The sequence below is a fragment of the Pleurodeles waltl genome, chromosome 10 (assembly GCF_031143425.1).
Source record: "Pleurodeles waltl isolate 20211129_DDA chromosome 10, aPleWal1.hap1.20221129, whole genome shotgun sequence".
Taxonomy (NCBI): domain Eukaryota; kingdom Metazoa; phylum Chordata; class Amphibia; order Caudata; family Salamandridae; genus Pleurodeles; species Pleurodeles waltl.
Window position 1 is genome coordinate 669,681,060 of NC_090449.1, and position 27,788 is coordinate 669,708,847.

General features: G+C 45.5%; 1 protein-coding gene across 1 annotated transcript in view; it reads right to left on the reverse strand.

Moving 5' to 3' along the window:
* Nucleotides 1-27,788, reverse strand: part of VIPR2 (vasoactive intestinal peptide receptor 2) — an 880,953-nt gene that overhangs the window by 59,459 nt on the left and 793,706 nt on the right. Inside the window, exons 9-10 of the mRNA XM_069211169.1 lie at nucleotides 6,649-6,718; nucleotides 692-783 (exon numbers count right to left, since the gene is read on the reverse strand). Of these exons, the coding sequence (XP_069067270.1) occupies nucleotides 692-783; nucleotides 6,649-6,718 (162 nt within the window). The remainder of the gene's footprint in view (nucleotides 1-691; nucleotides 784-6,648; nucleotides 6,719-27,788) is intronic.

The following is a 27,788-nucleotide window of genomic DNA, read 5'->3' on the forward strand; positions in this document are numbered from 1 at the left end:
GAAGCGGGGCTTGAACCCTGGTCTTGAGCCAGATCTCTGCTTCAGGGTCTGCCGCTCTAACCATTGAGCCACACTTCTCCACTTACCAGGTTCTACTTACCAGGTGGAGCCACAGGAAGTAGAGCAGTGCACTGACCAGGTCAGTGGTATTGCTCCTATGTTGGAACCTTGTTATTTATAGCCTAAGAAGTCACACTGTATATTACTGTCCAATGTGGTGTATTTGTACAATGGTGGCAGATGAGAGCAGAGGCTGGTCCAAGCACACAGTACTGGTTGAGAGTGAGCTAGTTACTTTAGTGGATGCACTCGCACAATACTGGCTGGTTAGGCCAATTGTAGACAGTACTTCCTGACTGGCGGAGGACATCTGCACATTAGTGTTCAGTGCACCCTTTCTCTGCACAATAGCGCCTAATTTTTGAGTGGTCCCACATGTTTACCATCACATCCATTGAGACACCCACATAATGCAAATATGAATAGACAGTGAAATATAGTACTATGTTAATAGAATCAGCATTTATCAATAGACTCATCTTACACACAAGCCTAATTTCTGTTTACATTTCATATGCAATGCCCACTATCTTCTGCTTTGGGTAAGTAATTAACTTTAAAACAGTATTATCGTATTAATAAGTTGTGTTATGTTGAAAACATATTTAGTTCACATAGTAATAGTACTTACTTATATTGAGATTGTTCATTGCCTCCAATATCGGGTGACATCAGTTTTTGAAGTAAAATTCGTATGATATTGATAAAGAGGAAGAAGTTTACCTGCGAAAATTCAAATTTCTTATTTTAAACGATAGATTCAAGCCATAAAAGCCTAATATTGTTATCTCTTAACATGTTCTCAGTTGCTTAATACAACTATCTGCTTTCCCGTTTTTTGTAAAGTAAGCTAAATTGGGCAGCGCGGTCTGTGGAATACAAACACTGTCAATCAATCCTAGACATTCAAGGCAAATTCTAAGTTTGACAGTGAAAAATAATAGCCAAGAAAACATAGTTATGCTGCTTTCTCTGCTGTGATATTGTAGCGTTTCATATAGAGCCAAAAAATGCAAATTTGGAAATATTCACAGAATTGGCCCACAGATTATCACATAATATGACATCACAGCTCTCAGGTTTCTAAACACATTGCGTGGGCAGGCTGCCCAGTCCAGCTTTGAAATTTGCAATAGTGTGCTTGTATTTTTGCTCATGGGATAATAAATTAAAGACCACGGGTTCCAGAATGCACTTCTGCTAAAATGACAAGCTGTTTGAAGACCTAACCCGTGTTTATTAAACATGAACACGATAATTTCATACAAATCAATGATTTATTTGTTCATGAAAATTCAAAACTTTTCTTAGCGGAAATTCAGCTGATTTAGCCAAAATATCAAGCTATTGGATCGTTCCATGACATATGAACCCCAAAGTAAAGGGTTGGAATTTTACAACTATACTTTACTCCTCAAGCATTTTGTGAGCAGTGGAGTAGCCACTCTCAGGAGCGGCTCACAGTGGTAAACAGGGATGGGCAAGCACGCACTCAGGTGGTGGGAGGTAGGTGGCAGGCTAATTCATTAAAAAAAATAACTTACCTGTGCCGCCGCCGTCACCACCGCACTGCTCCTCTCCTAGGCTACAGACAGGCTGCAGGCACAAACTCCCAGCCTGGCCTGCGGCCAATTCTGACACTGCTCAGAGCAGGTTTAGGATTGCCTGGGAGCGCCCAGCCAAGGCACTTCCAGGCAGATTGTGAGCCTGTGCCTGCTCTCTCCAGCCGGGCAACAGACTACTTCTTGTGTGTATGGCCGGCCGGAGACAGCCGGCCAAACATATGTGTGCAATATCAATTGAACAGAATATTGAGGGCAGAATAGCAAAAAAATATAGACAGGAAAGTCTATCTTTTTTTGTACCTAACTCCCCATATACAGGGGCATAACTTGGTCAGTAATATTGGTGAGGTGTTAACTTCAAATTTTCCAACAATCTTGCTAGCATATCATGTTATTCTATAGGAGAAGCAGTCCATAAATGGGGCTTGGGAGAAAGTGGAAGGTGAGAGGAGTGCTGATTGTTAGGGGTACTTAAACACAATGGCACAGATTTAAGGGGGCCTAGTGCCATTCCAACCCCACATTAGCGTCATTTTTTCATGCTACTGTGGCGTTGGAAGGCCAAAAACGCGTAGCCATATTTACATGCATTACGCCTCTTTGCAATCCCTTGCGCCACATTATGCCTCTCCAGGCATAATGTATGCATGGGGCATTCCAGCACTGGGGGGGGGGGGGTTGGGGGAAATGGCACAGAGAAATCTTTCTTTGCGTCATTTTTTCTGGGATTTTTAACGCCTGCTCAGTGCAGGTGTTAAAAGGAGACTCCCGTTGGTTTCAATGGGTCCTGGGTGCTTTGCAGATTAGTGTCAACAGATTTGACGCTAGTCCTGCAAAGCGCAAATTATGTGTAAAAAATGATGACACTAGTTCCCTAACTACTGTCATGGTGCACCCTATTTTAAATATAGTGTACACATGGTGGCATTAGGGGGCGCAAAGGGCCAGGAAAAATGGCACTACACTAGGTGCAGTGCCATGTTTCATAAACCTGCCTCAATATTTTGTAGGCCAACCAACATTTTTAAGACCTTCAAAACAAAGACGAGAGAATGTGTGTATGGGTTTTGTCAGTATGTTATATAAAAATGATGGATGAAATCTGACACACATTCCAGAATGACAGCATCTGTACTCAACTAATTACTAGAGAGTACACTTATTAGAGGGGGGGTATGTAACGCTGCAAATACCTCCCCTGAAGCTACGCCCCTGAACATATATGTAACTGTACAGTGCATATATTTTCAATATATAGATGTGGTGGTAGGAATAGTAAATCTATACTTCCTTATATGCATCTACTTTTCTTTATTCTGTCCTCAGTATAAGTATAAGTATGTCAAAAAATTGTTGGTGTGGATAGTCAGTAGTATACTTGTGTTTGGCAACCATGTCACTTGCCAGCAGCAGCAGTTATTCAGCAACCATGCACTTGCCCAATATGCCTTGGAAGAACGGAAGGTGCCCCACACCCCTAGACATGCCCAGCCTTGAAAATTCTGCAGGGGAGAAGATGCTATTACACACCATATTTTATTGCATATTTTGTATATGTACACATTAATTTAACAAATATCACTATGCATAAAATGCACTTTGTTGGATCTAAGCTAGCTAGATTGATTCTATACATTTGTGAATCATCTCAGAGTGTCTCCCACATGCGCAACTACCTTAAATAACTTTTGCATCTAGAATTTAGGCTACCTAATGTAGTTCAGTAAAAATTACGCCTTTGCTTTTAAAAGTGATATTTCTTTGTTTCCTTATGGCAGATGTCAAATAAATGTTTTGCTAAATATTAAAGTAACCCTCAACATCTCCCAAAGAATATAGCTCAAAAGACATTTTTGCCAGTTGTGGGCTCTGACCTAGAAGATTAAAAGTGCATATCAGCAACATCCCTGGAAAAAAGGATATCTTAATTGTGCAGAAGCAAACTTTTGTTGTTTTTGCGCAGTGTGGTATTTATTGAATGTAGTGTGTTTTTCACGTTCAGGAGGAGACTGAAATTATGGTGTTGTCTATGCCTACTTTTTGTTTGTGTTTATTTCTTAGACATTTTTCTAGTACCCACCACATAACTCATTTAAAACTGATCTCTTGCTGCCGGGTGTTCCAGATTATAGTAGCAGAGATTGCTTGAAAGAGAGATGCCTTCAGAGGATGCTGCATTTGGACGTTGTCAGTCACAGTGACGTGACCCTAAACTGACTCACGCTCTGCTGGCTCCAGGAGTCGTAGCCATAGTTAGTGGTTCTTGTATGATACTACCAGGGTTAAAAGATCTAATCTTAGAACTGGCACGATGTGTACCAATCCCAAACATTATTTATACCTCCATCCCCCCTTAGAATTTTGTTTAACTAATGCACCTTCCATTAATGGCTTAACCAAACGTGTTCCATTTAATGCTTATTTCTCCTGAAATTCTATTTTAGGAAATCCTACATTATTCTGTAAAAGTGATCTTCAGATCATGTGAAAATGTGTCCAAATATTTTAGCCTCAAATGCTCTATGCAAATGTTAACTTGTGGGGGAAAGCCACAATTCCACATTATGGTGCAGTCTAATCCCATTACATGTGTCAGGTGGTAGTGACCCAATATTTTGTGAAGACCATATTTTTTCAAGATTTTTAGACTAAGAAGTCCTTCAATAGTGAACTACAATAGTAATATTGTGAATGGTTCTATTTGTCAAATATGAGTGAAAGTGCACAAGTTATCACAATTTATTTTTAAGATGACTGGAACGGTAGAACCTCAAGTCGTTTTTTGACCTGGGCTTCAGAAAAGCTTCAGACATGCCTGTCCGTGATAATGTTCCACAGTACCATTTAACACTGGGGAAGGGGAACTACTCTGCTCTCCAAGGTTGTGTAATCATTACAAGACCCACAAGGGAGCTGGAAAATATTGGATATCGGAAATAAGGAACTAATGAAAAGCCACCAGAGTAGCACAAGCGCAAGACTGTGGCTGTGGCTGGGTCAGGATCTTGCATTGCAAGTCTTACTTAATTGGAATAATATCCCACTCCAAATTCCTCTGTCACATTCATGAAATGTGGTACCAGCTTTACAATAAAGATTATCATCTGATGGACTAGGGTATAATTCTACTGATACATCGAGTAGAACTTATTCCTTGTAAGTTTAGAATTTAAAGAGAGTGAATCGAGATTTCATCTTTCTCTATTTAGAATCATGAAAACAAAGCCAAAACCCTCTGTCCACCTTCAACACATTTTCATGCTTTACAAACATATGTTTTGGCAAACACCATATTGGTACTGAGGAGGATATTTACTAACGTTTTAAGTGTTCAATCTTGTAGTAGATACAAAAACAATGTGTCAGTTGACTTATATTTCTAAGAGTCTACCATTGCAAGGAAAAATCGTGCAGTATTGCTTCTTCCTATTTAGTACTAATAAGAGACTTGAAAAAGCCCTATTGACATGGGGATGAAACATGTCAGCTTAAATATTTTCAATCTAGATGGATGTTGAATAATATAGCCTTCTAAGGAGAAGGGCAATCATGTTATTAGAACATTCCACCCCCTAAGGGTAGAATGTTCGAAATTAAAAAGGGAAAAACAAAAAGATTAGCATTGGAATAGTGGAGCAGAAGGCTTATACAAGCCATCAATAGCCCTGACCCACTACTTTGTATTCAATGAAGCTCTCAACATTCCTATATTGTAATATGTTTTAAGTAATAAACTAGCTTTGATATATATACATTTGGAACTACAATATGCACTATTCATGATTATTCCAGACATTTCAATTCAACAAAATATTTGTTACATTTGTTTGATGCAATCTAAATTAATATACATTTTCCTTTTGGTGGTCCACTGGGCACACAATTTAAGATCATTTTTATGAGTAGGAGGACCTTTAGGTTGGCACTACTGAGCTATACCTATTATATTTACAGTTCAAGCACAATTTCCTTATTGGGACAGGTAGGCGAAGCAGGAGAGGACTCCCTTGCTACTCACAGTTAACTAGTTCAGAAAAAGCAGGGACTGGAGAAGAGTTTCAAGTTTACATTCAGTAGAGGAGTAATGTTTATTGCAGCATGTTGATAAGCACAAATCGATGGCTCAAACAATGCTGGCAAAAACTAAATGCATACTTACATTTAAAATATAAGTACCCAGATCAAATAAATCACATAGGTTGCAAAGGGGATAAGGGTTGCAGGCTGCAACATGGGACAGTGATTGCGACACTTAGGGCCTCATTACGAGACTGGCAGTCTTAAGACCGCCAGCCTTATGGTGGCAGAGAGGACTGCCGCTGCCATGGTGGTCCGACTGCCATATTAACACCAGCACTGCTGGAATCCATGAGCCCGATGGACTGGCCGTGGCAGAGATCGTAATCAAGCAGAGCGGCGCTGCATGCAGCGCCGCCCTGCTGATTACGACCTTGTTCTCCACCAGCCTTTCCATGGCAGTTTTACCACTATGAAAAGGCTGGAGGAGAAAAGGTACAGATGGCTACAGTGCCCCCCCGCTTTGCCCATGCACTTGGCATTGGCAGTTCAGAGATCCCGCTACCCAGCACCATCCCAATTTTCACTATCTGCTGTGCAGACAGAGAACATTGTGAAGGTGCTGGTTTACCCTGCGGCAGCAGCATTGCCTCCGGCTCGATTTTGAGCCGAGATAATGCTGGTGCCTGTTTGCCACTAGGCTGACAGGCGGAAACCTCGTTTTCTGCCCATCAGCCTTGCAGGAAACACCTAATAGGTCCCTCGAGGTGGCCGCTACTACAGCCGCAGCCACCCTGTCGGGAGTTTGCCGGACAGGCTATCCAATCTTAAAATTTCTTAATAAGGCCCATAGTTACTCTAAAGTCATGCACCTGATGAATACGCCTCACAAAGATACAAATGCCCTTAGTTCTATAACATTTGCATACTATGACAGATAAAATACACACAAATATTGCAAAACTGCTATTATGGCACATGCAATCCAAGATTTTATGTCACTTACTATTATTGAAATTAAAATGGGCAACTTCAAAACCCACCATGGGACACTGTTGTCATTCTCATCCCAGCAACTGCAGGAAAAATAAAAAAAAATCATAAATAGAACACACTTTTTGTATTTGGAAATATGAATAACGTGTTACAGGACTTCAGTATAAGTGCAGTACCTGAATTGCTGAATAAGTTTGGTGAAAGTACAAAATATTGGAAAGAAGACACATGGTCAAAGAGCCAAAAATACAAATCGGAATAAAAGTTCTAATTTTGAACACAACAGTTACATGAGTTGAACAAATGTAAAGTTTTTCATTTGTAGACAGTACTGCCATCATTATGCTTTTCTCTTCATTTGCATTTATCCAATCATCACCTGTACATAGAACTGTGGCTACTGGATCAGAAGTGGTCTCCCTCTGGTCTGAAATTTCTCTGGTAATGTAGAAACGTGTTACAGTGTGCATACTTTAGCTAATCTTTTGCATTTTTTTTAAGTATTCTAATAAATTAGAATGATGATCTATGCCAGATATGGCCTGTAAATAGGTGAAAGCAACCCTGCTATGAAAATGGTTTTGTTTGCTTTTAAGTCAAGAAAATGCTCACACCAGTCTGTGAAATTTAGTTTCACAAATTGCATGAAATTATACTGACCCAAAATGTCACAGTATGGCATGTGCAGACTTAACTTTGTGGAATGCCTTGCATTCATAAGTCACACAACATACTGGCATAGGAAGTGGTGGGAGCAGAGCATGTCTCATGCCCCTACAAGATTTCAGCTCAAAATGTTTAAAACGGAACAAACTTCTGCAAAATTTCACGGACGTAAAATGTCCAGAATTTTAAAAAAATTGTGCAGCATACTCCATGTATTGCACAAATTTATGAAAATAATACAAATTTTGCACAGGTCTTCTTCAAAATCTGTTTTAATCAGTAGGAAGTCTGACCAGGATTTTCATAACAGACTAATACAGTAAGATTATGGAGTTTAAGTTAGTCAATATTTTATCTATGGCAGCACTCCCATGCATTTGGAGATGAGGGGTTACCTACTTATTCCTGGGACCATCTCAATATAGTTCAAGTCTTTGGGACCATTCAGTACTGTGAAAACCACACTTCTCAGCACTAAGGCCCTCATTACAACATTGGCGGGCGGCAGAGCCCGCCCGCCAATATTGTACCACCAATGCGGCCTGAAATCCGCCAGCCATAATTTGACATCCCACCTGGCCCGGCGGGCGAGTACGGCCATAACTTTGCAGCTGGTGGCAATGTGGTGGTGTGGCGGGTGCAGCAGCACCCGTCGCGCAATCCACTGCCCGTAATTCGGGCAGTGGATTGAGCGATGGGGCTGTGCATGGGCCGTGCAGGGGACCCCAGGGCCCCCCGAGTCACCCATTCCGCCAGCTATTCCATGGCAGTATTTACCGCCATGGAACGGATGGCAGTTGGGGACTTGTAATCCCAGGGCAGGCCTGCTTGCAGCGCTGTTTTGGCGGATTACAACCGCCTGGACTGCTATGGTGGTAGCCTGGCAGTCCCGGCGTTATGACTGTGGTGAATCCACCACGGTCATAATGCGGGCTTTAGTACCGCCAGCCTGTTGGCGGTACTAACGCTACCTTCGTCCTGGCGGTCAAAGGTCAATGAGGCCCTAAGTCATTAGACAAGAGGGAAGCACACAGTCTAAGATTCCACATGCTCCTCTATTCATTGGCTCCATTGAAGGATCCTGCAGTACAACAATATGTCTAGGCTTCCCACCTTCAGTTGAGGGGGGGGGTCACAGTACTACCCACATCGTATGTGAAGTAACTGTACAGAAAGTCACTGTCAGAGGCCATCAATTGGGTTTCAAAATCCTCAACTCAGTGCTTAAGTTAAAGCTTACAACTTCAAAAGTGGTAGCACAAGATCAGGCTTTTCCAACCGGGAAACCAACCATCACTCAGCTTCAGCATCTGAGAGGCCATGCTCCAGTGTCCTGGTACAGTTGGGTCATTTGGTGGTTACATTGGGAACGTGCAGACAAATCTCTACACTGATGATTAAGTGTCAGTGGGAAATGTTGAATTCTATCATGTCTCCGTGCCACCTCTGGGTGGGGATGGCTCCTCAGCCTCCTACAGTTTCTACCCTCACTACATACAACTCAGAAGCTCTATCATGCGTTTTATCATTTCCTTGAGCACCCCTGAACTTCCAAAGGCTGTCTCTGGGCACAGGTTCTCGTTGGTAGCACCTATTTCCTTCTCTGCCTAAGGGGGATCCTTAATCACTTGCCACATATTAACGTTTTTCATGTCAGAGGTTGCACCTCCAATGCCCATTCTAGGGAGCTCTCCAGTAGCGAGGCAAAACTCGCCTAAATGCTTCACTACTGCGTGGTTTACTTGCCTTGCAATCCTCACCCTGAGTTTCCTGAGATCTCTTCCTATGGACATGACTCAGAACACTCTTCTAAAGGCAGGGCAGACATCCTGAGCTACAAAGCATTAAATCATGTAATAAAGTTCCACCAAACTACATAATAAGCAAATACTGCATCAGAAATTGAATACAGAGGTGTGGTTTAAAAATAGGAGGACTGTTGCTCATTGTGTGGTATTTGCACAAAATATTGAGTTTTTAATATCAGAATTTACAAACATTAGACACAAAATATTGCAATATAAAAATATTGTGATGCAGAAATAGCATTGTCAAGAATATATATTTTTTCAGATAAGTAATATCATTATGAAGAATATCTTTGATAATATCGTTTTAAAAAATGTGGTTGTGAAGAACCATTCATTAATTATTTTAATGTGTTTTAGTTCATATATTACATTTAAGATATTATTGTTTATATAATTGTTTTAAATATAGTTTGTAATTTTAAGCAGTTTAAAATTTTTCATTTAATTGTTAATAGTAATATAGTGTTGTAGCAGGTTTTTGGTTTGCAAGTTAATTACGTAATAATTATATTTTAATTAATGAATAATTTTAAAGTATGTATATGATTGATATTAATTACGTATATTTATTTAATTGATTATATTTTTAAGTGTGTGTTTGCTATATTTGTAGGGATAGAGTAGAAAGCTAATAAAGTAATTTTACTGTATTATTAATTTTTTGAGTGATTATTAATTATGTACATAATGTAACACTGAATTATATTAGCTATATTTTAGTTGCTGGATGCTAGGTTTTTTAGGGGTATAGAGTGGGAAGATGATTAAGTAATATTTCATAAATAATAATCATCAAATATTTAATTGATCAATAATTATGTCAATTTTGTAATAATTACATATATATATTGATTATTTTCTAAGTGTGGGCTTCTGCGTTTGTAGAGTTGGGTGTAAAGTTAATTAAGAAATTAATAATTAATTAATAATTGTTAATTAGGTATTTAATTGATTATCAAATATGTACGTTTTGTTATAATCATTTTATATATGGGTTGCTTGGCTTGTAGGGGTATAGGGTGGCACGTCAATTAAGTAATAATTAAAAAGCCACATTTTACAATTGAAAATAAATTATATTGTTTATGAACAATATAGGTTGGTAAATAGTTTTTTTGTTGTACATATGTATATATATATATGTATATATATATATATATACATATATATGTATATATATATAAAATATATATATATGTATAGTAATATTAAGTTATAATGTTTATATTAGAGTTTTGTATTTTTTCTAAATGAATACAGTTATGCAAACATGTAATGTGTTTGAAGTAAAGTTGTTTACTTACTGTTGCTTAGATTAGAGTGGGAATAGCAAATCTTAACCCTTTGAAGTCCAACGCTTTCCCTACTGTTGAATAGTAATTTTAACCCCTCCAAAGTCCAATCTTTTCCAAAATGTTGCACAGACGAGAGTGGGAATAATACATTTTACCCCTCCAAAGTGTAACAGTTTTGCTACTGTTACACAGGCTAGTGCGGCCTGGGAATAGTAAATTGTACCCCTATGAAGCTCAATCCTTTCTCTACTGCTGCACAATAAGGAGTAGGAATAGTAAATCTTACCCCTCCGAGGTCCAACACTTTGCCTGTTTTGTATGTTGCTTACCCCTCCTAAGACCAGCGATTTCCCTACTGTTGCGCGAGCTGGAGTGTAAATAGTAATTTTAACCCCTCCGAAGCCCAACACTTTCCCTACTGTTGCATAGACTGGAGTGGGAATAATAAACTTTACCCCTCTGAAGTCCAACACCTTCCCTACTGTTGCATAGACTGGAGTAGGAATTGTAAATGTATCCCCTCTGAAGTCCAATGCTTTCCCTACTGTTGCAGTGTTTGGAACAGGAATAATATATTTAACCCCTCTGAAGCTACATACTTTCTATACTGTTGCATTAACTGGAGTGGACATAGTGTATGTATTTTTCCAGACTTAAATACAGTTCCTTATATTGTTTACATGCAATTATTATTATTAGTATTTGTTTCTAATTTTAATTTTATAGTATTTGTTATACTGTATTTTTATTTGTTTCTAAATTTTTATTTGTGTTTATTTTTTTGTTTAGTAATTTGTATAACGTTCTAAAAATAAATTAATACTTTTTTATGTTTCATGTAATATATATATATATATATATATATATATATTTATATTCATATATACTACTCTCAAAATAAAGAGAAAATTGGCACTCCAGCTTGAGAACAATATATTTTATTCCATGCAGCAGTCTTGACCTCTGTACCTAGGATGCACTTCGGCTGTGCAATCAGCCTTTATCAACTGAAGCAGAACACTGTAATTGAATGCCTCTTACGTGTATCAAATAATATCATAGTAAAATATTTCCATCATGGCATTCTCAAATATTGTTTGGTGTCCATTTATAATACAAAAGTAAGACGTATTCGAACCTGCGATTTTTCATCAAGCGCTGCTTTAACATAAGTTTGTCTCTTGTTTCACCACTCTGCTATTACACGGGCCCAGCTCGAAAATCCAATTACATCCCATTCAAGTCTCAATGCAGGGTGCTCTCTGACTTTAGTACACACACTAAAAGTTATAGTGCCAGAGGGCTGCCAAATTGCTTGTGGTGCTCAGTGAGGTGCTCAGCCAGCTCCTTAACATTAACACTATTCCTCTCAAAATAAAGAGAAAACAGGCACTCCAGCTCAATAACACTGTCTTTTATTCCAAGCAGCAGCCTTGACCTCTGTACTCAGGATGCGTTTCAGTTGTGTAATAAGCCTTTATCAACTGAAGCAGAACACCGCAATTGAATGTCCCTCATGTGTATCAAATAATATCATAGTAAAATAGTTCCTTCACGGCATTCTCTAATATTTTTTGCTGTCCATCCACGATAGTAAAGTTAAACTTTTGCAGCCTCTGCGATCTTTCATCTTGTGTTTCTTAGGTTTGTCTCTTGCTTCACCACTCTGCTGTTACGTTGTGCCCAGCTCTAGAAATCCAATTACATCTCATTCAAATCTCAACTCCAGAGGCTCTCTGACTTTAGTACACACATTGAAAGTTGTGGTACCAGAGTGCTGCCAAATCGCTGGTGACATTCAATTGTGGTGTTATACTTCAGTTGATAAAGGCTGATTACAAAGTAGGACCATGTCCTGAGTACAGAGGTCAAGCCTGGTGCTTTTAATAAAAGACATTGGGGGTCATTACAACATTGGCGGTAAAAGGCGCTTACCGCCGTGCAGAAGACTGCCAATACACCACGGCGGCGGTGGTAGCCCGCCACAGCTTTTATGACACACATTTTGGAATCCGCCGAAATACAGACACCCACACAACTCCGCCACACCAAAGGTCAGAGTTAAAGTGTCGAAAACAAAACCTCCACCTCCACGCCAACAGAAACACGCCCATGCTATTACGACCCACAAATCCACGCGGCGGTCTTTCAACCGCGGTATTCTATTGGCGGTACACACCACCGCGCTCAAAATACACACACATCTCCAAAACACCGCCACATTGGACAATTCAAAATACACACACCTGATACACATACAAACAACACTCCCACACACCCAACTCAATATAAAACACACACCCACATCACCCACAAACCCCTACGACCAAAATTCACGGACGAAGGCCAGAGAGACAGCACAGCCAAGACAACACCACCATACAGAGGCACACAACACCATCACCCACACCACATCCACGCACAAAACACCACACACCACTACACATCACCACACGTATCAACACTCACTCCGCCCCACACATCACACACACCACCCCATGTCACGCCAAAGACACCCCCGCTTCTCCGAGGAGGAGCTCAGGGTCATGGTGGAGGAAATCATCCGGGTAGAGCCACAGCTATTTGGCTCACAGGTACAGCACACCTCCATAGCCAGGAAGATGGAGCTATGGCGAAGAATCGTGGACAGGGCCAACGCTGTGGGACAGCATCCAAAAAATAGGGAGGACATCAGGAAGAGGTGGGACGACCTACGGGGGAAGGTGCGTTCAACGGTCTCCAGGCACAACATAGCGGTTCAGCGGACTGGCGGCGGACCCCCACCTCCTCCCCCACAACTAACAACATGGGAGGAGCAAGTCTTGACCATCATGCATCCAGAGGGCCTCGGAGGAGTCGGTGGAGGAATTGACACTGGTAAGTCAAATCTTAACTATCATATCCCCCACCCTACCTGCATGCCATCACACACCCCCATCTTCATCCCCACCCCTATCACCCACAATCCTCACTAATGTACTAATAACACAAACCACCCATCCCAACACCAAGCCCTGCATGACACAACTAAGCATGGACACCCAGCACTAAAGCATGCCCACTGCACATAGCCAGAACAACCTCCTAACCATCATCACACAAGCCCCCACTCAGGAATGCCTGCACTGGGGTACACAGAAACCCACCCATTGCACACCATCACACACACAAATGCACTAATCATGCTCTTATGCCCCTGCAGGAACCCGAAGGACCGTCACGACACCAGAGGGTCCAGACAACACCACTCCACCCCCAGAAGAGGCCCACAGTGACAATAGCAGCTCTGCCCTACTGGATCCTGATGACCAGCCCGGACCATCGTGGGTCTCGGGACAGTCGGTTCCCCTTGCACAGGCACAGCCCAACACTGACCTTCCACCCTCTGGTAACACCAGCACAGCACCCACCCAGCGGGCCCAAACCTCACTACCCAGGACAGGTCAATCAGTGGTGTGTCCACCACTACAGGGAACCCAGGATAACCCACCACCCCAACAACAACAGGGACCTGGGGGCATTGGTAGTGAGCACACAGTCCAGGGGACGGAGGCCCAGGAACACAGGGGAACTGGGAGGGCTGCTGTGCGACAGGGGGCGGACAGGCCAAGGGAACCCACTCTCCACGAGGCCCTCTCCTCCATCATGGGAGCATACCACCATTCCCAGGAGACGATGGCTACGGTCCTGGCCAAGTTTCAGGAGACCCAGTGCCTGCAGGAGGACCATTATTTGGGGTTCAGGGAGGAGCTCAGGACCATCAGCTCCGCCCTGGGCACCATCGTAGGGGTGCTGAAGGACATACAGCATACCCTGAGGGACACCCTGGCACTCCAAGGGGCCCCTGACACTAGCCAGGACGATGAACTGCCCAGCTCCTCCGCCGGCGCTAGTGGACATGACGTCCCGCCACAGGACCACCACACCAGCACCCCACCCCCTGCAGACGGACAACCACCACACAAGCGGCCCCTGAGAGCCAGGAACAGGACAGAGCAAGATGGCAAGACCCCCGCCAGGAAATGAGACCACCCTGATTGTCCTCCCACTGACCCACTTTGTTACCCTGTCCATACTTGAACTGCCCCAGCTCCACTTCCTATGCCCAGATGGGCAGTGCACCTGTGAGACTAATAGACTGGACTCTGCCATGGACATTCCTCCGCCATCACCCATCCTCATTTTACAACCCCCTCCCATTTCTGAGCACTTCAATAGACACCCTTGAAACACAAAACAATCTGGAGACAGTCTGTGATATTGTAAATATGTATTATCAATGACAGAGTCATAATGCGTTTCCCATTGTAAAGCCAACATACCTATGTCACACATCACAAGTCCTTGAAGGATGCAAGCAGATGACACACGTTGGTAACCACACCTGTGAAACCATAATGGAAAGGTACAACTTAGTAGCCAAATACTGGTTGAAATCGACAGACAGGATAGAGGTAGACGTGTGAAAGTTAATGTAATGGTAAAAATGAAAATGTTCTCATCTGTGTCTCACTGGAAATATTGTTGTATGACTGACTCCCTGTTGTCGTTGTCTTCTTCCTCAGCTTTCTCCTCATCACTGTCCACAGGCTCCACAGCTGCCAAAACACCGTCATCTGGACCATCCTCCTGCAGAAAAGGCACCTGGCGTCGCAAAGCCAAATTATGAAGCATCGAGCAGGCGACGATGATCTCGCACACCTTCTTCGGTGAGTAGAATAGGGAACCACCTGTCATATGGAGGCACCTGAACCTGGCCTTCAGGAGGCCGAAGGTGCGTTCGATCACCCTCCTAGTCCGCCCATGGGCCTCATTGTACCGTTCCTCTGCCCTGATCCTGGGATTCCTCACTGGGGTCAATAGCCATGACAGGTTGGGGTAACCAGAGTCCCCCAATAGCCATACACGGTGCCTCTGGAGTTGAGCCATATATCAGGGATGCTGCTATTCCGCAGGATGTAGGCGTCATACACTGAGCCAGAGACCATAGCATTTACCTGGGAGATGTACTGGTCTGCCAAACAGACCATCTGAACATTCATGGAATGATAAGTCTTCCTGTTTCTGTACACCTGTTCACTCCTGTGGGGGGAGACCAGAGCTACATGGGTCACATCAATGGCACCTATGACGTTGGGGATATGTCCAAGGGCATAGAAGTCACCTTTCACTGTAGGCAAATCTTCTACCTCAGGGAAAATGATGTATCTCCTTACATGTTTCAGCAGGGCAGACAACACTCTGGACAAAACGTTGGAAAACATCGGGTGGGACATCCCTGATGCCATGGCCACTGTTGTCTGGAATGACCCACTTGCAAGGAAATGGAGCACTGACAGCACCTGCATGTCAGGGGGGATTCCAGTGGGATGGCGGATTGGTGACATCAGGTCTGGCTCCAACTGGGTGCATAGTTCCTGGATTGTGGCACGGTCAAACGGGTAGGTGACGATGACATGTTGCTCTTCCATTGTCAACAGGTCCACCAGAGGTCGGTACACCGGAGGATTCCGCCATCTTCTCACATGTCCCAGCTGACGGTGCCTACGAAGGACAACAGCGACGAATCAGTAATTTTTCCTCCAGGTATGTACCCACAGTTACACACAAGACTACACCAATCACAAAACCCTTCCTGTATGTGTGTTGAGTGTAGGCCTAGCTATGTGTGACGCAGAGGTAAATGAAGCCATGTGGGCCACTGAAATGGCGGCTGCCTGACTTCTAAACTGGCACAATGGGATTGTGGGGTAACAGCGCTGGCGTTGCACACCATCGCGGTAGGCGGTCGTAGACCGCGGCGCAATGCTGCATTGGTTAACATTGGACCCTATGGGTCCCAGGAGCCAATGAACAGGTGCGCTGGCGCCGATGATGCGCACCGCCGCGGAAGTCACTGCCATTTTCTATCTGTTCAATCACTAGATACCTGACCTTCGACAGGAGAGGACCTACACTGCAAGTGCTGCTGTGACCTCGGTCTGGAAGCGACGATGGCTGCTGCGTCTGGGGAAAGGGCCCCTGCCTTCACTGCTCAGGAGTTGGAGAAACTGGTAGACGGGGTCCTCCCCCAGTACACGCTACTCTACGGTCCTCCAGACCAACAGGTTAGTACACAGGGAGCACGTTGTATGGGCTAGGCCTGGGTGGAGAGGGCTGGTTGTAAGAGGGAAGGGGGCAGAGTTCATAGAACATTATTGCATGTGAATGAATGGGCCACATGGCCAGAGTAGGGAGGGGGCCACTCACATCGACGGTGCAGTTGGTAATGACTGTTCCTCTTCCCTTGTGCATGTCATGTAGGTCAGCGCCCACCAGAAGAGGGACATTTGGCGTGCCATCGCCAAGGAGGTCCGGACCCTGGGGGCCCACCAGAGACGGGGCACCCACTGCCGGAAAAGATGGGAGGACATTCGCCGCTGCAGCAAGAAGACGGCGGAGGCTCAGCTGGGGATGGCCTCCCAATGTGGGAGGGGTGCCCATCGCACCATGACCCCCCTGATGTTCCGGATCCTGGCGGTGGCCTACCCGGAGTTGGATGGGCGCTTGAGGGCATCACAGCAGACACAAGGGGGTGAGTACAACCTCATTCTGCGGCCTTTGCGCGCAGTAGAGGGGTCTGGGTGGGGGAGGAGGCCTGTGGGTGTACCTAGGCCAGCCAGAAACACGAAGACTTGGCCCCTCTGTAATGCAGCCCATGTGGTACTCTACCACACCTCAGTATAGTGCCAAGTCGAGGTATAGTTGCCCCGGTGGTATCCATGTGTGCAGATGTCCACCATTGCAATGTAGGCTATATCCCAGAAATTGCATATGCAGAGGGCAGGAGCACAGCGTAATACAGGGGGCTGCTGTGTCTGTCTTGTCCGCCAACGGTAGCGGTATGCCATGCACTCAACCTGTCTTTCTTCTGTCCCCCCCCTTTTTCTGCTCTCCCTGTTCTTTTGTACATCAGCATCATCAGGCGGAGGTACAGTGGCACCGGAGCACGAGGGAGCTGCATCCTACAGGGCCATGGAGGGCCATACCACGGACTCTGAATGCACCAGTGGGACGGAGGGCGAGGGAAGCTTCACGTCGGCCACCGGATCACCAACCAGCGACACAGACTCATCCGCCGATGGGGGCTCGCTTATGGTGGCGGCACCATCTGTGCGCCCCACTTCTACAGGTACAGCCGCCACCTTCCCTACCAGCACCGCCCTCCCAGCAGCCCCTCAGCGTTTGCCCCGTGCCCGCTCACCCAGGAGGGTGGGCATCACCTTCGCCCCAGGCACCTCAGTCCCTGCCCCAGTCACCCCTGCTGCCCTCAGTGAGGAGGCCATTGACCTCCTCAGGTCACTCACTGTTGGGCAGTCTACCATTGTGAATGCCATCCAGGGTGTAGAACGAGAGTTGCAACACAGTAATGCATTCCTGGAGGGCATTCATTCTGGTCATGCTGTCCTTCAGCGAACCCTGCAATCTCTGGCCTCAGCACTGATGGCAGCCATTGTCTCTGTGTCTAGCTTCCCCCCTCCAACCTCCTCCACCTAGACCCAATCCCCTGTACCCCAGCCCATCCCAAGCACACCTACAGACCAGCATGCACACAAGTCAGCACACACAAGTAGCTCAAGCAAACATAGGCACCACACAACCCACAGGCACTCACGCAAGCCTCACCCACATACAGACCCAGCAACATCCACTGCCTCCACTGTGTCCCCCTCCTCCTCATCTCCCTCCTCCCTCCCAGTCTCGTCTACACACACACTCCTGCATGCACCACATCTACAGGCACCATGAATCGCACAAGGACACCCAGCACCCCAAGCCGCTCACCTGCACTCACCACCTCCACTCCCATTTACACGTCCCCTGTGTCCTCTCCCAGTGTGTCTGTGATGCCCCCTCCCAAAGTACACAAACGCCGGCAACCACACACCCAACGTCCATCCACCTCACCACAGCCTCCAGTACCTGCACCTGCACCCAAAACACCTAAAGTGACACCTCCTACAACCACCTCCTCTTCCTCCACTCCCAGACCCCCTCAAACTACCCATCCCAGTGTTCGTCAGAAACTGTCCCTCTGTAAATTTGACCTTTTTGCCCCCCCTCCAATTCATCAGTCCCGTCGTAGCGCCTCAGCCAAAAAGCCTCCAATACCAGTGGTGCCTGTACAAGGAATGTGGAGTGCACCGGCCACGAGGGCAGGCAGTGTGACCCGGAGCCAAGGCACTGGCAGCCCACCCCCTGTAAAGGCTCTGAAATTGGAGAGTGGACGACGGGACCGTGTGAAGACTCCTGGTGGGAAAACAACTCACATGTGTTCCATGGGGATTGGAGAGTCAGCTGTGACTCCACCAAAGGTGGGGAAGGGCCAGAGGAAGTCTGCCCAGCCTGTTGTGAGTATCACCGCCGGAGTCATAGCCCAGGAGGGCCCAAGTATCATCACTGGTCAGGAGACCACCACCACCGTCATAGCCCAGGAGGGCCCAATATCGTCACTGGTCAGGAGACCACCGCCACCGCCGGAGTCATATCCCAGGAGGGCCCAAGTATCGTCACTGGTCAGGAGACCACCGCACTGTCATAGCCCAGGAGGGCCCAAGTATAGTCACTGGTCAGGAGACCACCGCCACCGCCGGAGTCATAGCCCAGGAGGGCCTAAGTATCGTCACTGGTCAGGAGACCACCGCCGGAGTCATAGCCCAGGAGGGCCCAAGTATCGGCACTGGTCAGGAGACCACCGCCACCGCCGGAGTCAGTGCCCAGGAGGGCCCCGGCTGCCACAGCCCAGGTGGGCTATGAGGGAACGTCCTGCCACACACCAATGCCCAGTCTAGTGAACGTCATGCCACACACCAATGTCCGTACCAGAACCGCGATAGCAAAGCACCGCTGAACAGTCCAGAACCGCCATGGCAAAGCACAGCTGAACAGGCCAAAGACCGCCATGGCAAAGCACTGCTGAACAGGGCAAAGACCGCCATGGCAAAGCACCGCTGAACAGTCCAGAACCGCCATGGCAAAGCACCGCTGAACAGGCCAAAGACCACCATGGCAAAGCACCTCTGAACAGTCCAGAACCACCATGGCAAAGCACCGCTGAACAGGGCAAAAACCGCCATGGCAAAGCACCACTGAACAGGGCAAAGACCGCCATGGCAAAGCACCGCTGAACAGTCCAGAACCGCCATGGCAAATCACCGCTGAACAGGGCAAAGACCGCCATGGCAAAGCACCACTGAACAGTCCAGAACCGCCATGGCAAAGCACCGCTGAACAGGCCAAAGACCGCCATGGCAAATCACCGCTGAACAGGGCAAAGACCGCCATGGCAAAGCACCGCTGAACAGGCCAAAGACCGCCATGGCAAAGCACCGCTGAACAGGCAAAAGACTGCAATGGCAAATCACCGCTGAACAGGGCAAAGACCGCCATGGCAACCCACCCACTGTATAGACTTGAGAGACTGTGGCTTTGCACTCCCCAGAATGGTCCAGTGGGCAAGCCACCCACTGTAGAGACTTGAGAGACTGTGGCTTTGCACTCCCCAGGATGGTCCAGTGGGCAAGCCACCCACTGTATAGACCTGAGAGACTGTGGCTTTGCACTCCCCAGGATGGTCCAGTGGGCAAGCCACCCACTGTAGAGACTTGAGAGACTGTGGCTTTGCACTCCCCAGGATGGTCCAGTGGGAAAGCCACCCACTGTAGAGACTTGAGAGACTGTGGCTTTGCACTCCCCAGGATGGTCCAGTGGGCAAACCACCCACTGTAGAGACTTTAGAGACTGTGGCTTTGCACTCCCCAGGATGGTCCAGTGGGCAAGCCACCCACTGTAGAGACTTGAGAGACTGTGGCTTTGCACTCCCCAGGATGGTACAGTGGGCAAACCACCCACTGTAGAGACTTGAGAGACTGTGGCTTTGCACTCCCCAGGATGCCACAGTGGGCATGGAGCCCCGTCGTGGATCTGGCTTTTCAGTCATCCGGCTGAGGTGCCCCCCCTTCCCTTCCCCCTGAGGTGCCTGTAGTATTTCTATCTGATGCCCCGGCAGTGTTCTCTCCAATTGTGGTCAGGTATCTTTTGTGGGCCTCGCCCATGCATTTTCGGGCTAGTGGTGCACGGACATTGATATGTACATATCTGCACTACTTCTCGTAATGTATATATTTCTGCCTGATTTTCGTATATATCTGTATATTTTTGCAAGACATGTATATTGATACATTACAATGTCTGAACGGATTTCGCTTTGTCTTTGCATTCTTCCGGGGGGATTGTGGGTTGTTACTGTGATTTTTGTGGATGCATTGGTGTGTATGTTGTAATATGTGAGGGTGGGGGTGGGGGTGTTTCGTGGGTGTCCCCCTAACTTTTGCTTCCCCCCTCCCCCATGTCGTAGGTGCAGTACTCACCATTGTCTTTGGCGCCTACGTAGATGGTGGTCGTAGAGGAGCAGAAAGACAAGCGCAGGGAGTATTTGGAGTTCCGGCTCCATGGAGTCCTCGTTCCTCGTGGGATGTGTTCAGGTGAGCATTTTCCCATTGCAGCAACTGTTTCCGCCGTGTTTTTATCCACAGTGAATCCGCCACGGAAAAGGTGGCGGATTGGCGGGTTGTGATACTATGGGCGGTACATTGTCTTCCGCCTGTCTGTTGGCGGTGACCGCCGCGCTGCTTGTCTGTACCGCCCTGGCGGGCGGTGTGTTAAAGTGGCTGTCTTTGTTGGCGGTTTCCGCCAGGGTCATAATTTGCTTTTTTGTTCCGCCGGCCTGTTTGCGGTATTACCGCAGCTTTACCACCGTCTGCCAGGGTTGTAATGACCCCCATTGTTCTTGAGCTGGAGTGTTGGTTTTCTCTTTGTTTTGGGAGGGGTAGTGCTAATGTTAAGGTGCGTGGCAGAGCCCCTCACTGAGCACCACCAGTGATTTGGCAGCACTCTGGCACCACAACTTTCATTTTGTCTAACATAAGTAATTTCAACACTAGCAAAAAGGAGGCGCAGGCCACTCTCAAATGCGGGCTCGAGGCAATTAATCACACTGTCTTACTCCATAGAAGTGCCCATGTGGCCCCTTTGGGAAGCACAGCACCTGGCGCAAGGGCCGGCTCCTCTATCAAAACTACCCTAGTGGGGGTCTCAGTATGGGAAGACAGGGGGTTCCTACTGTGCTGGCAACCGCAGAACTGATGCTAAGCATAAGCACCAGAACTTAAGTGAGAACAAACTAGCTGTGGTCCACTCTAAGGGCAGTCTCTTGTTGAAGTGGGTTACCGCCAAACTGAAAAAGAGCTCAAATCTTCCAGCAAAAATCAGCACAGCACAATTTGCTGATTCACAACTTGGATACATGGAAATTCTTGTTAACTCTGAGGGAAATACAGTGACAGCCCTTATCATAGCTAATCTGCCAAAAAATAACCCTGAGCTACTATTGCTTAGCAAAGGTCCAGCAGCGGCTGTGACAGGGGATACTGGTGCATTAAATAATAACCCTGCAGCTATCCCAGCTTTTCACACCACGTTATCAACAATAATCCAACTGGTGCAAGTCCAATGCTCTGAGACACCTCAAAATAATGCACAACCACAAGCAGAAAACTTGCAGGTGCTGAAATCATTAGCTGTGATAGCAGGGAAGGTATCAGCACTCACATCTCCGGTCTCAGAGCTACAGCAAAGAGTGACTGATACGGAATAGGTTGGATCAGCTTCTGCAAGGGCCATCGGAGAGCATGAGGGTGAGCTTGCTCTGGTCCAGTCTAAGATTGAAGACCTGGAGAATCGGTAGCATCACAACAACCTTCAGGTTTTTGAGATCCCTGAAGGAAAGAAGGGGGGTGACCTGCAACAGGGTGTTGTTCAGGTATTTAAGGGTTTACTCTGAACTGTCAAATTGGGACAAGTAAGAAATAAGTAAAATTATTTAAAATCATTTAAAAAAAAGTTACATATAATGTTTTGGAATTTAATTGTTTATATCTAAACAATATATGTATATATATATATATATTTACATATACATGTATATATATATATATATATATATATATATATATATATATATATATATATATATATATATATATATTAGAAATGCTGTTGTTGGTTGATTCGGGTGTAAGCCCTGGTCAAGCAGCAGTCACAATCCTAGTCAGGGTAAAGCACAAGCATAGCATGGATCCACTTCATAGATGTGTTGCGCAGAGCTGAGCAAGACGATGGTTCTGAGATGCGTCAAGGCTGCGGTGTGAGGTCCTGTTGATTCAACGTTGAGGATCCAGTTGATGGGGCTTGCAGTGTAAAGCTCGGTGTGAAAGATGTGTTGCGCAGTGAAATGATATGTCGGTTTTGATGAATGGTGAAGCTGGGATACAGAGTTGTGATATTGACATCAAGGCTGCAGTTGACGGGAGATGCAGGGAGCATTCCCAAGTTACTAGCACTTGAGTGGTACCATTTGGCAGGGTAGACTTTTAGTTGGAGGAGTCCAGCTGCAAGCGCAGGGTGGTTGGTAGTCTTTTATGTTCCTGAGACTTCAATTCAGGAGGCCAGCCATCTATCCCTTGGAGTCACCCTGGAGTCAAATGATGCAGGTCCAGTCCTTTCCACCCAGGCAGGGAAATAGCAGGCAGCAGGGCAGCACAGCAAGGCAGGAATCTAGCAAAGCAGAAGTCCAGGAAAGTGGCAGTCCTTCAGCAGCACAGCAGTCCTTCTTCCTGACAGAGTATTGAAAGGTCCAGAAATGCACTGAAGTGCCGGTGTCTGAGGTCCAGTTCTTATACCTAGTGGTGCCTTTGAAATGAGGGAGACTTCAAAGACAGGCCTTTGAAAACTCTGATCCCCAAAGCCGTGGGGAGGAGGCAGCCGTCATACCGGCTACTTCCCCCCAGTCGTACGACGATGTTCCCCCCGTGCTGACCGGCAGGAGCATCGCATTACGATGTTATCGCTGGTCAGACCAGCAGGAACAGTGCTACGGTATCAGCCTTGGATCCCTTAAGGGAGCAGAGGCCAATAATGTAGCACAGCAGCACCCTCAGAATGCCCACTGTCTACAAAATAGACACTGCTCATTCTGAGGGTGCTAGGCAGAGGGAGCCCTGCACTGCCCATGCCCCTGTGGCCCCATGCACTGTGTTTCCACCAGCCTTTCAATGGCAGGGTCTCTGTAATGGAAAGGCAGGTGGAAACAGGAGTTGTGATCACGCAGCTCTGTCGTGGCTGACCACAAGTCTGTCTGCCATCAGCCGGTCAGGAACCAAGTCACCAGCAGTTACAACGGTCCCTGTCTTGTGGCGGTCAGACCCCCTGGAGTGCGTCGGTCCAACTGTCACAGCGGCGCTGGGGGTCTCAAGACCGCCAGCCTCGTAATGAGGGCTTAAATGTTGTCAGGGTGAGCTATCCCATCAGGATGGGGGTGTGAAGGTCTGCACTTCGAAGACACTGCCTCAGCACACACACAAATAATTCTCACTAGCCTGTTGTGTACCCAGCCATCCTTGGACCAGGGCAGAGAAGCAGGAAATTCTATACACCTCTGTGGGGGTATACTCTGGACGTTTCTTACACTTCAAAGATGGCACCATATGCAAAACTACAACCCTCAGACCCTCTCTTCAGTTCACTTCTGGACCTGAGGAAGGTCTTTCAGAGTACTGGCCTGCTGCCTGTGGCCTGCTGTGAATGTCAAAGGACTGCCCTGCCTCCTGAAGTCTGTCTTGTGTCCTCAGAGGACAGCCCTGGTGCTCGGACCTGCTTTCCTGCTTTAGTCCAAGACTTCCACTGTGATTCCAATGGATAGTTAGATGGCCTCCTGATCAGAGCCTCAAGGACAGAAAAGGGTCCAACCGTCTTGAACCCACACCTGGACTCAGACTACGCCAGTCCGGTCCCTCTAAGTGGTGGCCTTTCATTCCTGGACCCTTGGAATTGGTGCTCAATGTGCCCAGCTAGCCCAAAGCAAAGACTTTGGAATTTTCTGCCAAAATGTGGTCTGAGAACCGACAGGTAACTGGGACATACCAACTAGCCGATCCGCCCAAAGTGCATCTGTGTTCGCCCTAAACGGCAGATCCTGTTACATTCTTGCAGTAGCAAATCCTGTGTAGTGGCTCCTCGCAGAAGATGTATCCGCCCTTCTGGATCCCTCATTGGCTACAGCCTGTAGATTTGTCCTGCTGGAGATCTTTGACTTCCCAAAAAGAGAATATGTTTGAATGAAGAAATCTTCACCGTTACCTCTTCCAGTGATTCTCTGATGACAATACCGTCTCCTCTGGCACCGTTAGCTGCCTTGCCCCGGTAAAATTCACCTTCTCAGACATTTTTCTTAAAAAAATTCTTCCTAGTCTAAAGGCAAGCTGGGACCGGGCAAAATCCACTTCAGGTATCCAAACGGCACTCCATCACAGTCAGCAATAACTCAACTTTGCCCCAGTCTCATGGGAATTTTCTTGTGTTGTGTTTTCACTTATTAATGACTGTTTAAGTGCTGCAAGTGTACTTTACACATTTTCCCTATGTAAAGCCTGAGTGGTTTTGTTGCCAAGCTATCAGAAAGTTAAGCACAGGTTAATTTAGTGAATTTTTACAGTTCACCCTGACAAGGATTGTGGCTATTGCTTGATTAGGGATTCACACCCTCAACCAACAATTCAATTTCTCTCATTGGTGCTCAGTGGTGGATTCCAGTATTTGTGTTTGTCAAGTACCATGCAGTGAATAGTGTAACTCCCACTACTAATCTTGTTACAAATAATATTGTACCAATTGGATTTCTTTTTCAAATTCTCCTCAACTGGGAATTTTTGCTTTTTCCAAATTCACTGCCATTGAACGTGACTGTCTGTGCCTAGGTATGACTCTACCTGCTGGTACAGAGTTTGAGCTTGATAACCTGGAGTGCTACACTGCAGCTGAACTCAGTGGAGCCGGAAGACAGAAGGGCTGAGAAAGAGTTGAAGCTGCAGCTGGTTAAATTAAACTTGAAGGCAGCCAAGGAAGAGGTTGCTGTTAAGAGGACCCCTGAGAAAAGGAAACTGATGCTGGAGGAGGATTTGGCAGAGGAAAAAAAGGCTAAGACAGCCTTGGAAATATAAAGATCTTCTTGAGCCTGAGAGAGTTGGACCTTAAAGTTAGACAAGCAGCAGAATTCAACAGCAATGGTGGTGTAGGTTCTCATTATAGTAATGCATCGACTGCGGGTACTAAGTACAATTCCATACCATGTGACACTTTCTGCCTAATCCGGGTATTCTGGAAACTGCAGCTCCTCACCTTTGACCAAGAACAGGGATGATTGTGGCAACAGGGCAAATGACAAAAAAAACTCTGCAGGGGAATCGTAGTCGATCAGATCTCATCCTTTTCTCCCAATTGCATTAATCTCACACAGGCAAAGACAAACAGAGGCAGAATATAATTCAATAAGGATTTATTGAAGTAACCGGATCTTAGATAAAATGGCATGTATTGCAAACACTAGGATGATAAAATACAATAAAAGCAAAGTTGTGACAAGGAGAGTGAAACACAAAAACAGTCCCACCAACCTGTTTTTTATAATAAAACAGCTGACATTCTAAGAAAGGGTCCCCATGTAGGAATATGTGTGGTTCTATCAATGTTGGAGACACAGTGTACCACTTTTGCCGGCAACCCTATCTAACTGTAGCCTTGAGGAAAGCTCAAAGTGAAATGAATGTCCTACTGAGAACATAATGCTTTCCTAGGCGAAAGAACAATTAGTTAGAGAAAAATAAAACAACACCGCAAATGGCAATTGCAAGAAAAATAAAGCCAGGCTGTATAAAATGTAGCTGGGCTAAAGTGCACAACGGCAGGCCTAGTTTACTAAAATAATGTGTCTACAATATGGCTGAAGTAGCTATACAACAGTGGCAGCTCACATTCAGTGTCCACTGGAGAGGTGGAGGTCCACATACCAAAAGACCTGGTTCTTGGTTCTGTGATGAGGGATGACACAGACAAGTGGTTTTCCGCCTCTGAGGCAGCCCTGAGGATGCATGGGGTACTAGAGGAGTATTGGAGGAGGGGAGTTAGTTTTCATGACCATTTCAGACCTTGAGCATTGAGAACAGGCAAGAAAACTGCAGGGTGCCAGCTTAGAAAATTTCATTTTATGTCTTTACCACTATTTCAAAGTTGTTTAAAGCACAACAGTGTAATCCCAAAAATGACCAATAGTCTATATTTGATGGACAGTTTAGAGAATGAGAAATCACAATCATGATGCATGATGTGAATGAGTTCTGGAAGGATCCGCAAAGATATATATTTTTTTCCGAGGGTTTTCTCTGAACCCCTGTGGTAGCTCGTTCTTAGAATGTAAGTGTGTTGTTAAAGGTAATAAAACCAACCAAACAACAATATAGATAAATATATAAAATACATGGTGGTTCAAACAAATTTGAACTTAGAAGATGCACATTTTATGAGAAAAATTAAAATAACATGGGGACAAATGGATCAGGAGTGATTACTGAAAAGCTAATTTTCTTTAGAAACCAAAAGAAAAATATGTCTTGTGCAAAACAATAAGAGTGAAAGAACTCATGAGAAAATAGATGTCTAACTGGAAACTCTGGGTCCGACTTCATTAACCCAGAAGTGTATGTGTTTGGATTGATACTGGATTTCAGTTAAAGAGTGTCACAATGTCTCACTGATGCAATTCAGCATTTTTATGGTAGTCAATTTATATTTTGTGAATTGATTCAGGAGGCTATATCCAGTAAGTTGGTATCAAGATATTTGTCACCCCAATATAATTTAGGATGTACTCAAGGTGTCAGTAGGTGGAGCCACGTTCAGTTATGCCACAGATAAAATGTCATTCCTCAAGCAGATTGCCAAATTTAGGGTCACCCTGATTCAGCTAGAGTTGGAACATTGTTAACTAATTATGAAACAGAATAGCACAAATAAAGCAATGGAGATATTTAAGAAGATCAGGGTTTTCTATAAGTAACTTAAAAAAATATAAGACTTAAGGCTCCAAAGGTGCATCAGCTTCTTAAGACCTTTGAATATATCACATTTCTTTGTTGTATTATAGTTCTGAAGATAGGGGAACAAAATAATAAAAATTATATCAATTGCTTAATCAATCAGAGTGGGCCAGAAGTCTATAAAATGAAATATACACTTGAAACTCTTTGGACCCCATAATGAGTTTGGCGGATGGAAAAGTCCATCCGCCAAACTCCCATCATGGTGGCTGCCACCTAAGCAGCGAACCCTTTACCAGAGCTATTATGGGTTTCCTGCTAGGTTTTCGTAATCGAGCCAGCGGAAATGTTGTCGGCTGCAGGGTGCACTAGCACCCTTGCAATGTTCACTGTCTGCAAAGCAGACATTGA